The 15000-nt window shown below is 47.9% G+C and overlaps 2 protein-coding genes across 8 annotated transcripts in view; one reads left to right on the plus strand and one right to left on the minus strand.

The window, feature by feature from the left end:
• The window catches only part of bbs1 (Bardet-Biedl syndrome 1), a 10655-nt gene extending 3413 nt beyond the window's left edge, over positions 1–7242 (minus strand). Inside the window, exons 1-7 of one of the 3 annotated variants that reach the window (XM_085285568.1) lie at positions 7107–7242; positions 6016–6449; positions 4506–4688; positions 1388–1519; positions 1025–1131; positions 185–305; positions 1–92 (exon numbers count right to left, since the gene is read on the minus strand). The exon at positions 1–92 is cut by the window's left edge and continues 3413 nt beyond it. In XM_085285568.1, the coding sequence (XP_085141694.1) occupies positions 1–92; positions 185–305; positions 1025–1131; positions 1388–1519; positions 4506–4688; positions 6016–6393 (1013 nt within the window). In that variant the 5' untranslated portion in view covers positions 6394–6449; positions 7107–7242. Of the gene's footprint in view, positions 93–184; positions 306–1024; positions 1132–1387; positions 1520–4505; positions 4689–6015 lie in introns of all 3 variants that reach the window. The other 2 variants (XM_085285570.1, XM_085285569.1) reach the window with 2 other exon arrangements.
• Positions 7161–15000, plus strand: part of LOC146569201 (kinesin-like protein KIF20B) — a 16832-nt gene continuing 8992 nt past the window's right edge. For 4 of the 5 annotated variants that reach the window (XM_085285563.1, XM_085285566.1, XM_085285565.1 and 1 more), the window contains exons 1-11: positions 7696–7829; positions 8368–8474; positions 10987–11076; positions 11511–11630; positions 11736–11874; positions 11953–12137; positions 12218–12260; positions 12794–12939; positions 14144–14216; positions 14736–14847; positions 14924–14995. In XM_085285563.1, the coding sequence (XP_085141689.1) occupies positions 8373–8474; positions 10987–11076; positions 11511–11630; positions 11736–11874; positions 11953–12137; positions 12218–12260; positions 12794–12939; positions 14144–14216; positions 14736–14847; positions 14924–14995 (1082 nt within the window). In that variant the 5' untranslated portion in view covers positions 7696–7829; positions 8368–8372. Of the gene's footprint in view, positions 7232–7695; positions 7830–8367; positions 8475–10986; positions 11077–11510; positions 11631–11735; positions 11875–11952; positions 12138–12217; positions 12261–12793; positions 12940–14143; positions 14217–14735; positions 14848–14923; positions 14996–15000 lie in introns of those variants that run through there. The other variant, XM_085285564.1, reaches the window with a different exon arrangement.

Genomic DNA, 15000 nt, shown 5'->3' on the forward strand with positions numbered 1-15000 from the left:
ACCAGAACCGCCTGGAAGCCCCTGGTAGGGAGGTCCATGGAGGCCATGGTGACGATGGGCGCGGCGAGCACGGTCTTCCAAAGCTTCTTCCCCTGAACATCAAACACAAACATGGTTTATCGCGACCGCACCCCCTCCCAAGTTCTGAGATTCACAAACATGTGGCTGCAGGGGCGGGGCTTACCTTCTGTGTGAAGCCCTGCAGGGTCTCGTCAGTGCAGCCGACCACCACGTTCTTCCCGACTCTCACCAGGCCGACAGCGTGAGACGACAGCTCGATGCAGTACTTGGGTTTGTCCGACTCCCTGAAGGACGCACAAACGAGGAAACGTGTGTCAGGGTCAGGGAGCTTATTGTCTACACACCGACAGAGTGGCGAGCAGTCCAACATCAACACAGCAGCGCGACCACAAAGTCGTTATTACTGGACCGTAAGATGTTAAAGAATATTCTCGAGTATCTGCTGCAGCTTCATCACCGCTGAAGGAAAAAGAAAACACTGAGCTACACTCGTCTGGCCCTGAAACTCGGAGCTCTGTAGGTGCGTCTCTGCTCACTGATGATGTCGCAGTGGAATCAAGTTTAAACTGCACTTTGGAACATGAAAATGGAAGATAAGTGTTCCTGCGTTCCTTCTGCAGTCGTTTTTCAGAGGACGAGAGCGAGGGATAGAGCTTCCTGCCCTGCACAGGGACATGACGTCGGCCCTGTCACACCGGCCTCTGCTCCACGAACGTTTCACAGACAGCTGTGCTTCATTCTGCTCTATTGACCAGCGTGGGTCAGATGTTCGGACAGGTTGGTCAGGACTTTCACCCAGCAGACCGGGTTCCTGTCCCGAGGGGTTCCTGTACTTCTTTTTAGACTCATATTTACGTTCCGTTTGTTCGGGTTCATGAAATGATCGGGCCTTTTGCTAAAAGGTTAACGATGTGCTTCCACTTCTATCTGGAGATGTTAGCATCAGCCCACTCCTCCTATTTTACAGCCTTTATTGTGAAAGGAATCTACAGGTGTGCCTCACCTGCGCAGGATGTAGATGTTGCCGTTGCGACACACCGCCGTGATGCGAAACTCCACATCGAATTGACCCGTCACATCCATGATGGTGGGGACGGCGGGCAGCGTCATCTTCAACACAAGGGTTCAGTTAAAAAGTGACCTTTGTTTTCTTTATGTTTGCTCTCAGGTAAACAGGGAGACGACCGGTGTTCGGGACGGGGGTTATTTTGCAGGACGTCTCAGAAATGTGTCTAAATCTTTCAGTGAGTGCATCTGATAGCGGCCCACTGCTGATCCCTGTGGCGCTCCACAGGCTGGCCTCAGCTGCTTAGAAGTAAATAAACAGATGCAGTCGGTCCCACAGTGGGCCGTGGAGCGACTTTACCTTGGAGAGGATGATGAAAGCTTCGGGGTCGAGAACGAAGACCTCGCCGCTCTCCGTCCCGATCACCAGGCAGCTCACGCCGTCCTCATCTGCCATGTTCTTCTTCAGAGTCCCGATGCAGGTGATGACCGTCTGAAAGAATGAGCCAATGAGAACATGAGCTGGGGACAGAAACTGAGAAACTGCTGTCTGTATATTTAGACCTTTGATGAGGCGCTGCTCCCTCCTTATGTTCATTTGTCTTTATGCTCCTGAGAACTTACAGACCAGATGATGAGCCATCTGTCAGAACTGCTTTATGTCTGCAACAGAGGCTGCATATGGAGTCCCACAGGGATAGCTTGTAGGTCCTCTTTGGTTTGACTTTTCTATGAAAAGGTGAATTAACCTGTCAGATGGTTGAAAACTAACCAAACTAACCTAAACTAGTCTAACTAAACTGTGAAATCTGATATTGTCACGAACTTTGAAACCTGACCTTCCACGAAACAGACTTACACTTTACGAAATGTAAAACATCACCTGCTGTAAAACCTGAGCATTTTGAAAAACGTATGTGATACATTAGATAACTACGAAGCACCAGCCCTCGGTCCACAGGCCCGGCCGATAGATCAGCAACTATTGGCCAATAAAGTTTTGCATTGTAGCGAGAGAACGTCTCGCCATTCAAGATTCTTTCTTTGTCACGTGCATGGTTATACAGGTGTAACACGCAGTGAAATGTGACCTGATACGCTCCTCGACTGTGCAGAGAGACAGACAGAACTTTATATACAGTGAATGAGTATATACAAGGATAGCATTATGTGCAGCAAGTGGGTGAGTTATGTGCATTATATAAATAGGAATAAAATCAAATAAAACAATGTGGAAATTTACAGCTTGTGTACGTTGCGTGAGGAGGGTGTTAAAGTGTCTTGTGCTGTAGTGAGCAGCGTTCTGCTGTACGGATCACTCTCTGGAGAGCTTTTTGGTCCTTCACACAGCTGTTCCCAAACCACGATGTCATGTTCTGTGTGAGGATGCTCTCCACAGCGCCTGTATAGAAGATCCTGAGGATCTTTGGAGAGACCCTGAACTTCCTCAGTTGTCGTAGGTGATACAGGCGCTGCCTAGCCTTTTTGGTCTGGACCTGAATGTGGGCAGCCCATGTCAGGTCTGAGGAGATGTGGACACCAAGATACTTGAAGGACTGCACCCTCTCCACTGGAGCTCCATTGATGATAATGGGCTTGTAGTCTCTGTGCTGACCCCTTCTGAAGTCCACCACCAGCTCCTTGGTCTTGCTGACGTTCAGCTGGAGGTGGTTGGCACCACGATGCCAGATTCTTCACTTCATCCATGTAGGCCGCCTCATCGTTGTTGGAGATGGCACCCAACACCACTGTGTCGTCAGCAAACTTCACAATGGTGTTGGAGCCGTGGGTGGCCACACAGTCTGAAGTGTAGAGGGAGTAGAGCAGTGGCGAGAGGACACATCCCTGAGGTGCTCCTGTGTTGATGGTGATGCTGTTGGAGAAGCACCTGCCCACCCTCACCACCTGAGTTCTGCCAGTGAGGAAGTCCAACACCCATGCACACAGACGGCTGTTAAGTCCCAGATCCCTCAGCTTTGTGAACAGTCTGCTGGGCACTTTTGTCAGTGGCGAGACCCGCGTTGTAGGTGGCGGTCTTGGTGTTCACTGCAGCGCGGATCGATCTGTCCACCCACGGTTTCTGGTTCAGGAATGTCACGACTGTCACAGTGGGGATGATCTCATCCACTAGCATGTTTACGAAGCTTACTGCTACATCCGTAAACTCGACTGCGCATGCTCTGAACATGTCCCAGTCGACGTCATTGAGCGCGTCCTGTAGCGTAGCTTCTGATTGGGGAGACCAGCATTTCACCTCCCTCGTAGCTACTTCATCCCTCCGAATGTGTTGCTTATACTCTGGGATGATGAGGAAGATGGCGTTGTGGTCAGACTTCCTAAAGGCCGGGTGTGAAACAGCCTTGTAGCCCTGCTTGTATGGCGTGTAGCAATGGTCCAGTATCCTATCCCCTCGTCGGACACGTGATATGTTGGTGAAAGGTCGGCATGACTTGTCTGAGGTTCGCTTCATTAGGTCTCCTACTACAATGAGGGCTGAGCCCAGATCCCTGTTTTGAAAGGCACTCAGCACATCATGTAGTTCGGATAGAGCCATACCTGTGTCCACTTGGGGTGGGATGTAGACCACTGCAGCGATTACCGAGGTGAACTCACGGGGAAGGTAGAAATGGCGGCACTTAATGCTCAGAAATTAGGAATCAGGAATTCCAGATGTGGCGAGCAGCCGCTGGAGAGAGTAGAAATGCTCCTGGGGTCACACAACTTTCTGTTTACCATGAAACACACTCCTCCACCTTTGTTTTGTTCGACTCTGCCGTTCTGTCTGCGCGGAGCACGAAGAATGAATCCGACGGAGTTACGGCCTGGTCCGGCACGGTGGGGGTCAGCCATGTCTCCGTGAAGCACAGCATGTTGCAGTCCCTCATGTCACGTTGGAAGGTGACTCTTGCCCTCAGATCATCTAGTTTGTTCTCCAACGACTGTACATTAGCCAGCAAGATGCTGGGCAGTGGTGCGCGGTGCGCCTGCTGTCTCAGTCTGTTCCGAACGCCAGCGCATTTCCCCGGCGTTTCTTTGTTCGGCGCCTGGGGTAAGCGTCCTGTCCATTGTTGTTGGCCGCACCGCGTAGTATCTCGGTCGGCCATGATGGGTCTGGTTTAAAAGTGTCCAAGATCACCGATGTTGAGAAGGGAGCTACTGTCCAACTATAAAACTAGAAGTTCCTGGAATGTATAACAAGGTAATGAACAAGTAAACAGCTAAAAACGTGCACAGTCTGTGCGGAGCGGTCAGAAGGCGTCTGGACGTGGCTGCGCCATCTTGTAAATCATTCTTTGATTTACATGATGACAGAGTGTTTTGGACTGTTGGTGATGAGGTACAGATTTATACAGTGAACCATCAACACAAACAGGAGCTGACATGTGAAACAGGTAGAAGAAGAAAACCACATGAATCATAAAGACAGATTTAAAAGGACTGCGGTGATGTCATTGTGGACGATGCGACCTGGGAGTTACCTGGCGCTTGATCGGCTGGTGTTTGAGCAGTTCAACAAACTCGTCCATCTCGTGGGGCTCCAGAGACAGGAAGCTGAGCGAGCGGACCGACAGCGGCACATCGGCCTTCTTCCTGATGCTCTCCAACATCTCCTTCAGGGTCAGAGGGTTGATCTGCCCCTCCTTCACCTGCTGCCACACATCCTGACCAATCAAAGCGCAGCAGCACGTCACAGGTACATTCAGGTGTGTTTACAGTGAAAAGGACACGCTCACTGCTTTTAAATGACATTAGGTTCAGTGTGGTGATTTCCGACTAACATCCACTGAACAGTAGCTGATATGGCTCCTCAACATAAGACAGCACATCATCAGGGCACAGTAACATCCTGTTCAGACTGATCTAAACGCTCTACCACTCCGGAGCCTGCATGACATCAGAAAAGAGGAGGATCCTCCAACTGTAATAATAATAATAAATTTTATTTATAAAGCGCCTTTCAAGACACCCAAGGACACTTTGCAATAAGATAAAACATAATGGAACAATGACACAATGAAGAACAATAAAAACAAAAGCACAAGATAAAATGAACAAACAGTGGGTTCACAGTGAATATGCAGATTTGAACAGATGGACTTTGAGCTGGGATTTAAACTGGGGGAGAGAACCAGTGTTTCTTATTTCTGGGGGCAGAGAGCTCCACAGCCTGGGAGCAGAGCAGCTGAAAGCTCTGCTTCCCATGGTGCTGAGGCAGAAGGAAGCTGGATAGAAGGAGAAGATCGAAGTGAGCGGGTAGAAGAGATAGTGCTTAACAAGTCACAAAGGTAAGGAGGAGCGAGGTTATGAAGGGCCTTGAAGGTGAGCAGAAGAAGTTTGAATATTATCTGGATTTTCACTGTGAGCCAGTGAAGTTCCAGAAGAACAGGTGATGTGCTGGTAGGAGGGGCTCTGGTGATAATGCGAGCAGCAGAGTTCTGAACCAGTTGCAGCTTATGGAGGGATTTTTGGGGAAGACCATGCAAAAGAGAATTGCAGTAGTCATATGGGAGGTAACGAGACTGTGGACAAGAATGGACGTAGACTGGGTGGAAAGTGAAGGACGTAATCTCTTAATGCTGCGTAGATGGAAGTAGGCGGAACGGGTGAGATTATTGATGTGAGATTTATAGGAAAGTGAACTGTCTAGGATGACACCAAGGCTCCTAACCTGAGGAGAAGGGAGAACTGAGGAGTCATCGATGGTGAGTGAGAAATGGTTTGCCTTCAAAAGGTTGGATTTGGTGCCAATAAGGAGGATCTCAGTTTTATCCTCCTTGAGCTTTAGAAAATTAGAGGTAAACCAGGATTTTAACTCGGATAGAATGGTCTGTGGTCATCTTCACATCTGCTACAGCCAAACAGAGGATGAAGTGCCTGGAGATAAACATAACTGGACCCCTGGTTCATTTAAGGACTGTTTGTCCTTAAATGAACCAGGGTCCCCATGATGTAGGTAATATAAGCACACACACTCGCACACAGACAGACCTGCTCCAGTGTGTTGATCTCCAGGCCAGGCAAGGTGAACTTGAAATATGGCCGCAGGTTCTTGTAGACGTAGATGCAGGGTCCGGAGGCCACAGCGACAGCGGGGATGCGGGGCTCGTGCAGGTCCATGAAGAAGGCGACGAGGCCAGCGGGCAGGTCAAGCAGGGTGCTCTCGCTCATCAGCGCCGTGCCGCGGTACACCTTCAGCTTCATCCCCGACGACCCGGAGCCCAGATCCCCGACCACCAGCCGGTTCTCCCCGTCCCCGCTCAGGTCTGCCAGGTCCACGCAGGACGAGAAGGTGTAGATGCCAGCCACCGGGTCGTAGTGAGCGTCCAGCCACTTCCCTCCATCACCACTCGACTCAGCAGAGGACATCACAGCAGAAGGGGCAGGCGAAGCTTTATTCACACAGGGTCGTCACAGGAAGAGGCCTGAGCACAGACCGTAAAAACATGGAAACAGCTTTCTGGTCGGAAACCGCTGTATTCTATCTGAAAGCTACCAGGTGACGACAGTTGTAGCTGAGTGGCTCGTTTTGGTCACGCTGAATAAAAATGAAATGTGTTAGCACGGCCTCCTTCACTACATCCATGAACCTCCTCTGAGGTCTTCTTCGTCTCCTCCTGCCTGCAGCTCCATCTTCATCCACCTTTGGCCCATATAGCCACTCTCTATCAATACCTGAACCTTTGCTCCTTCCACCTGTCTCCCTTTCATTCAAACACCTTTCATACCTCCACCCTCCAGGCTCTTCTCCACTCGCTCCTTTCTCTCCCCACAGATCTGCTTTTTACTTCACTCCTGGTTTAATAACAGTTTGTGATGTGAGAGGGCGCTGTTACCTACACACACGTGCTGCTCTCTCGAGACGCAACGATATTTAATCGTTGTATGTTAGTCTCTATCAGTATCCTCTGCCTCCTGTCATGTGTATTATTAATTGACCCCTCTCAGCTCGCGTACCGTGTTTGATGGATCTGATTTCCAGAACTCTCTCACCTGTTAGAGGTGAATCGCCACACTATGGACCCAAAGAGTTAATCAATAGCGGCACTAAAAATAATTCCCCTCCTCCCGGGTTGTCTCACCGTTGCCAAGGCAACCGTGTCACTTCGTCTTCGTCCTCCGCCCGTTTGCTTCTTTTCGCGGCGTTTCTTCGGTGGAGCCGCTGCAGCTTCGCCTCACGGAGTCACTTTGGTCCCGATAAAGAGGAGTAAGTCCAACTGGATCCGCTGCAGTCAGCATCTAATCCCCAAATCCCCTTCAATCCTCCTGCCCGTTACCGACGCCACACGATGACGTCAATTTCATGCGGCGGTGTTTGTTTGTTTTTTTACCGAACAAGAATTCATACATAGAAGAAAATTCAGTCGAATAGAAGAGAAAATTAAATAAAGTTTATGTTACATTTTTTCTTAAAGGGCTGACAGCTATTCTTAATTTCAAATATGACGGTTGATTTCTTTAACCACACTTGTTCATTTGTTACTGGCTTCGATAACTTATTTCTATATTTCTGAAATATAGAAAACTCCAAACTCGACAATCACTAAACAAAACCAGCAACAACAAAAAGCAGCGTCGTGTGACTTTATTTGTTAAAAAGAAACACTATATTGATCTCGCGAGATTCTATATGAAGGCAACAACGATTCTGTGACGTTGCTTCGTATACGTTCTGTGATTGGTCGTACTGTTCTAGTTTAAAAAGTAAACCGCGGAGAGGACAGCGCAGCAAGGCCGATAGGCAGTGATTGTTTCTCATGTTTGCGGTAGTAAATAGAGTGTGTGTGAAATAAAATATACGACACGTGAGTTCGAGTTTCATACAATATCGCTTTAATTCGTAATCCTGTCATTTAAAACGAAATTCCGCTTTGCTGAAGTCGTAAAAACGCGTAGATGAGATGGCTAATGCTAACAACAAAGCTAGCGGAGTGTAAAAACGGTCTTTGTTTACCTTCTGTTTGCTGTTGTTTCTTTGTGTTTGTTTGCTGTGATTGGTCAAAGATGTGATTTACTCTGAGCTGTGTTTATGTGACTGTGGTGGCCAGTTTTAGTCAGGCTGTTTACACTCCAGTAGCTTGTATTGGGGCAGTGCTGGAGTCAGGCCGAACTCCATTATCATTTCTGGGAAATTAAAACTCTCGTTTGAATCTCAGTCGCACAGAAGCCGGCTGATCATGGGAGACATGTTTAAAGGCAGCACCTCATTTAGCTGGTAAAATCGGCGCAGATTAAAGCTCTATTAGGCGCTTAGCGGGCGTCTAGGCTGCCTGTGAGCTGTAGGTGAAACTCCCCGCGGGGAGACTGATAAAACGGTGGTTGATTGGACTGATGTGTTTGCAGAGAGAATGGATTCCAGTTTAGCTGGAAGGCCGGAGAGAGTGGGACCAGTGGAAGTGGGGGACATAAAGAAGGACCTGCTGGCTGAGTTTTCTGCCATGCCAACACAGGTAGGTCCACCACGGTCTGCCCTGACCTCGGACACAGTGTTGCCAACTCGTCAGTAAGGAAAATCGCTATTGGCTGTCCTAAAAGTCGCTAGAAGTCGCTAAATGACGTCATCGCCTAATCTGCATAATTGGTCATGCTAATGTAATTGTAACCTATGTTGTTGGAGAGAGAAATAACATCGTGGAAGATAGGGCTGCTCGATTATGGCAAAAATGATCATCACGATTATTTTCACTGAAATTGAGATCTCGATTATTTGACGATATTTATTTAACCCTTTAAGACCTACCATAGAACCAAGTCCGCCAGAGCTTATATTATTATTTTTATTTATTTTTTTTATTTTTTTACATGTTGTAGTGCCATTTTTGGGAGCATTTCAAGTTGCTATACATCAATACAACTGTTATAGCCCATATTTATATGGTTTAAAATGGAGCACTGTAACAAAAAATAATTTCCCCCAGGGATCAATAAAGTATTCTGATTCTGATTCTGATTTTAATAATATGTATGCATTAAGTCCATAGTAATTACATTAATTACAAAAAAGTGCAATAAACTACAAAAAAATTGAAAATCGTTTTTGTTTTTACATATATTTCTACTTGGGGAAATTTAAGAGGTTTATCCCTCAAAACTTTAAATACAAAAAAGTTGCAAAAAATAGTTTACAACAACAGGAAATTTATTTTGAGTGTCTTCATAGTTTTATTTTGGAGATGCACCAATTTTTATATACTGCAGGAAAAACAAAAAACAATCCTATGATGCAAATTTGCAAAGAAAACAGCACGTGCATCAAAATAGACTATTTCCAGCAGTGCAATTTGAGTTCTAAGCATCCCAGAAACTATTCAGAAAAGTATAGAGTCAAACATGACTTATAAAAACACCAGTATAGGCTTTTAAGGCCTACAAGTAAAAAACAAACAAACTACATTTTCCGTGAAAATGAAAATGATTGGCTCGGCAAAGCGTGTTTCTGGAATATTATGTTTTTGTTTCTGCAAGCGCTTTTTATGCAATTTTTGCAAAGCTTTATGTGGAAGGAAGCTGATGGCATAAGATGTAAGTACAACTCCTCCGGTTTCATATGCAAAACAAATTATTGCGCTAGCTTACGCTGTTCCGGTTCTACAGGGATTTAAAGGGTTAACAATAACAATGTATTGAATAATGACTTTAAAAAAAATAAAATAAAATAGTGTGCAAATACTGATAACAGTGCAAATGTTTGCAATATAAAAAAATAAATGAAAAATGTAAACATCTGTGTTTAGTGAACTTTGCAGTGTTGCTCTGTGGCGCAGCTACGACACTGTAGCAAAGTTTACACACTGTGTCTACTTGATCCACGTCAAGTAGAACCCATAATGTTTCCACACCACTGAAGTGTTTTTTACCTCTCTTTTCAACCAGCGGCAGTCACTCTCCTCCCCAAATAACTTCTGCTTAGCTTTCCGAGCTTCCCTTGGGTCCTCTTAATTGTTGTGACACGTGTTGGAAATGCAGAGAGGTGCGCTCGATTTGCCACACGGAGCAGCGCGAGAGTAAAGCACGAGGGAGGGGCTAATAATCGGCTCAGTCATTTTTAATGATCGTTGAAAGCCCAGATCGTAATCGTGATTAAAATTCGATTAATTGAGCAGCCCTAGTGGAAGAGACATAAAGTGAGTAAAAAAAACGTCCTAAATGCATTTAGAGTTTATTTAGAACTACAAATTAAATTTCTTTTAGCAATTATGGTTTTTTTAATGTCACAATTCCAACCCTGCTACTTTCCCCGGGCTTGGACCGGCAAAAGTGACCCGAAATAGGCGCTCTGGTGGAGTTACTTTGTGTGTGTTTATAAGTAGTTTTAAACCTTGTGATCCAGTAAAAGAAGAACACTGCGTTACAGCACCCGCTGCTTGTTGAGAGTAAAAGCGACACGCGCTTTCACGTCTTTTTTTTTTTAGCGACTTTTTTTTTAGAAATAAAGTCACTAAGGGGTCTGAAAACTCGCTAAATATAGCGACAAAGTCGCTAAGTTGGCAACACTGCTCGGACAGGCTGTAGTACATCACGGACCCATCCATGGGACTTGCAGAGCAACGTCACACTGTGCTGTTGTTCCTGCACATGTTTAAATCAGAGTTTCTTCCTTTGAACCACATACACAGAGAGATCCACAAACACCACAAACTGTCTTCCACACAATGAAGATCTCTGTGGTCCTTTTATGTTTGATGCCCACTGATGTGTGTAGGGATTATTCAAAGCATCAGTACAGTCACCATTAACAGTGATGTTTTCTTCCAGTTTGCTGTGAAATCAGAACCATTTTCTTTGTTTATTGTTTATTGGTTTCCAGGAAATTTTCCATTAAAAGCATCCAGTGTATTCATCCTCCATGCACACACATGCACATCTGTACCTGCTGTTTCCTGTAACATGCCGTCGCTGTCTGATGGTTACCTGTTCTAGAGTTGGATGCAGGTCATGTAACTGATGCTGCTCTCTCTGCAGGACGACGCTCAGGAGCAGTCGGAGAACCTGCAGGTTTACCTGAGGGTTCGACCCTTTACTGCAGCCGAGAGCGGCAGCGGAGAGGCACAGGTGACACACACAGACACACACCGCAGTGTTTTACAGGGATTCACTATTCCAGCTTTCTCCTACTCTGGGTGTCTACAGCAGAGATCAATGGTACCAGTTCTGTATTCCTCACCGAGGAGCATGCTGGATGTCATTCAGTTAAAAACAGAGGACTGATGTGAGACACAGGTGAAGCTGGCAGGAACCAAACTTCCATTCAGTCCACGCTCAGCAAAGCTTCACTAAACACAAATTTTAAGGAGGATAAGACAGGAACTTCTTCCTCACATAACGTTTACACGCAGAGGGAAACTTTCTTATTCCTGATTCCATCATCTGTTATGGATCAGATCTGTCACACGCACACCGCCACGTCTTTGTGACCTGCTCACAGACCTGGACTGTTCACAGTCTGTAGGCCTGAATGAGCAGCGCAGGTGTGTTTTCCTCTGTAGGACTGTGTGACCATCGAGGGGCCGGACACTGTGGTCCTCAAGCCTCCCAGGAGCTGCCAGTCAAACCGACAGAGCGACAAGTCCCTCCCACAAACGGCCCAGAAGTTCACCTTCACGCAGGTACGTGTCACCTGACCGGAGCTGTGCACACCCGTCCCACTTGCTTCACGCTGTTGTTGTCGTGGTGCCTTCAGGTGTGTCGTTTCTGTTGTGGTTGTATTTCAGGTGTTCGGTCCGGAGGCGAGTCAGAGGAAGGTGTTCGAGGGCTCCGTTCGGGGTTTGGTCCGAGACGTTCTGCAGGGAGGAAACTGTCTGGTTTTCACGTACGGAGTCACCAACGCCGGGAAGACCTTCACCTTCCTCGGTCAGAGCGCCGCCCCCTCCTGTCTGCCATCACCCGCCTCTCTGCCCGACTCTGACTAACTGTCCGTCTGTCGCTCAGGTCCGGACCACGACTCGGGTCTGCTGCCCAGGTCCCTGTCGGTCATCTTCAACAGCATCGAAGGCCGCCTGTACGGCCGCTGCGACCTGAAGCCTCAGCGCTGCCGAGACTTCAGCAGACTGACTCCAGACCAGCAGGCGACCGAGAGCAGCAGCAAGAGGAACCTGCTGAGGATGCTAAAGGAGGTGAGGCGGGCGACGGGGAGCGTCGCAGCATGGTGTGAGCGCGTGCGGTGAGCTGAGCTGTCTCTGCTTCCTCTCCACAGAGCGACAGAAGCGCGACAACTGGAAGGTCGGCGTTCCTCGAAGGTCAGTGACTCTGATTTAATCAGGATGGGACTAAAAGCTGGAGAAACGCCGAGCTTATGATCTTTGAAGGTGGTGTTAGGCGTGATCACTGATCTGTGAAGATAAACTGCAGGAGTTGAGTGTGTGGGTTATTAATGTCACCTCACACTGATTTGCTCTGATGAAACAAACAGCGTCTCAGTCCAGCAACAGATGGACTCATTTGCAGGTCCTGGCTGAGATGTTTGACGCTTTCCTCAAACAGTTTTTCTATGAATAGAATTGACGTCTGATTAACTGTAAGCTTTAAAACAAGGTGTGTGTGTGTGTGTGTGTGTGTGCGTGCGTGCGTGCGTGTGTGCGTGCGTGCGTGTGCGTGTGTGTGTGTGCGTGTGCGTGCGTGTGCGTGTGTGTGTGCGTGCGTGCGTGTGTGTGCGCGTGTGTGTGTGTGTGTGTGTGTGCGCGCGTGCGTGTGTGTGTGTGTGTGCGTGCGTGCGTGTGCGTGCGTGCGTGTGTGTGTGTGCGCGTGCGTGTGTGTGTGTGTGTGTGTTCAGGCTCGTCTCTGAGCAGTGACAGCAGTGTGAACAGCGTCTCAGAGGCCGACAGCTTCTGTTTGGACGTCGACTCAAACGTCCGTTTCTCCGTCTGGGTTTCCTTCTGTGAGATTTACAACGAGAACATCCACGACCTGCTCGAACAGGTGACACACACACACACCCACTCTCACAGAGTACACGAACACATTCATGTTTTGTTTGCACATTTTCATCCTGAGCCTCTTTAAGTTAACCATTAAAACATTATTTTAAATTTTAGATTTTACCATTAAAACAGGAAATAACAACAATAACAGTAAATCCATGAAAACCAAACACACACTGCAGACTGGACACGTCCGAAATGTACACACAATAAACCAACAAATGACCCAGGGTACATTAAAGAGGAAAAACATGGATCCTTGCAGACATGCTGCTGTGACCTCACTGGCGGCCTTGATGATCTTGGCTGTGATTGGCTGAACCCGTCACTAACTGTTTTTCCTCAGTTTTATTTTGTACAGCTGAAGCTCTGCCTCACTGAGACTTTAACTTGTAATTACTGAGCGCCTGCAGCACGTGCTCAGTCCTGTTATTGGTTGATAACGGGTCAGCTGATCCTTATAAAGCCAGAGGACAAAAAGAACTGCAGGCAGAAGAAACCGGAGCCTTCTTCTTTCTTGTTGGGATGTCCCCTTCAGTGAAGGTGTTGACATGGACACCGGGCATCAACGGTGTTCAGCAGTCACGACCTCTGACCTGTAGGTTCTCGTCCCCGAGGGCTGGTTTATTCTGCCGGCACCTCTTTTTGTTCTCTGGTTTTATAAAGATCAGCTGACCCGCTACCAACCAATAACAGGACTGAGCACGTGCTGCAGTCACACACACACAGTCACACAGTCACACACACACACAGTCTCACACACACACAGTCACACAGTCACACACACACAGTCACACACACACACAGTCTCACAGTCACACACACACAGTCTCACACACACACAGTCACACAGTCACACACACACAGTCACACACACACACAGTCTCACAGTCACACAGTCACACACACACAGTCACACACACACAGTCACACACACACAGTCTCACACACACACAGTCACACAGTCACACACACACAGTCTCACACACACACAGTCACACAGTCACACACACACACAGTCTCACACACACAGTCACACACACACGTGTCAGTTTTCTCTGAGCACGGCTGCTTTACTCTTTATTCCCTCGGTTTACAGCTGCTTTTACTGCATGTGTGTCAGCTGTCTGTGGTGTCGGTGCAGCTGCAGGGGGCGCTGTGCCTCCTGTGACCATGTGACTGACTGACTGTGTGATGTTCAGGTTCCCGGCGGCCAGCAGAGGAGGACGGTCCTGCGTCTGTCTCAGGACGTGAAAGGAAACTCGTTCATCAAAGGTAACACTCGCTCTCACAGACGGCCCGAGGGTCGGAGTTCGTTTAGTCCGCAGTCACGTCCCGCCCAGCTATGGCCACGCCCACTGAAATCACTGCAATATGTGAGCCACACACAGGAAGTACTTTAAATCCATGACTGTCGGTGGGCACGACAGATTATTATATTGCAATCAAACCTGTTACACGGATAAGCTGAGTCGCTGATCATTAATATTAATTATTAAACGTGTTTGATGAATCCACTGTTTCTCACACCGGCTGCTCTGTTCCTCCCAAACCATCTCTGCGCTTTTATTTTGAAAGTTCCTGCTAGGAGCTGAAAATAAATAAGTTGATTGGGACACTGTAGGTTACCGTGACGATGATAACCTGCCGTGGTCGACACGAGATATTCACCATCACGAATACTCGTGTGGCCGAGTGCGCTTGTTGTCATGGTGTTTCTAAATCAAAGCAGCCGGCTGCGAGGCGCTGAGGCTCGCCGCGCCGTTTAATGACTGTGTTTGCGATGTCCCTCAGACCTGCGTTGGGTCCAGGTGAGCAGTTCGGAGGAGGCGTACAGAGTGATGAAGATCGGGAAGAGGAACCAGAGTTTCTCCTCCACCCGCCTGAACCAGCTGTCCAGCAGGAGGTCAGCAGCAGACGCCGTCGTCCTGTTTCCACCTGCGGTTGTTTAGCTTCAGTAACGCCCACTCTGTGTTCTGCAGCCACAGCATCTTCTCCATCAGGATCCTGCGCGTGGATGACGTCGGCGTTCCCAGAGTCCTCGGCATCAGCGAGTAAG

Source organism: Mchenga conophoros, linkage group LG8, assembly GCF_057382185.1.
Source record: "Mchenga conophoros isolate Kocher_MC1m ecotype Shallow Benthic linkage group LG8, M_conophoros_male_GT1.1, whole genome shotgun sequence".
In the NCBI taxonomy this organism is placed as follows: Eukaryota; Metazoa; Chordata; class Actinopteri; order Cichliformes; family Cichlidae; genus Mchenga; species Mchenga conophoros.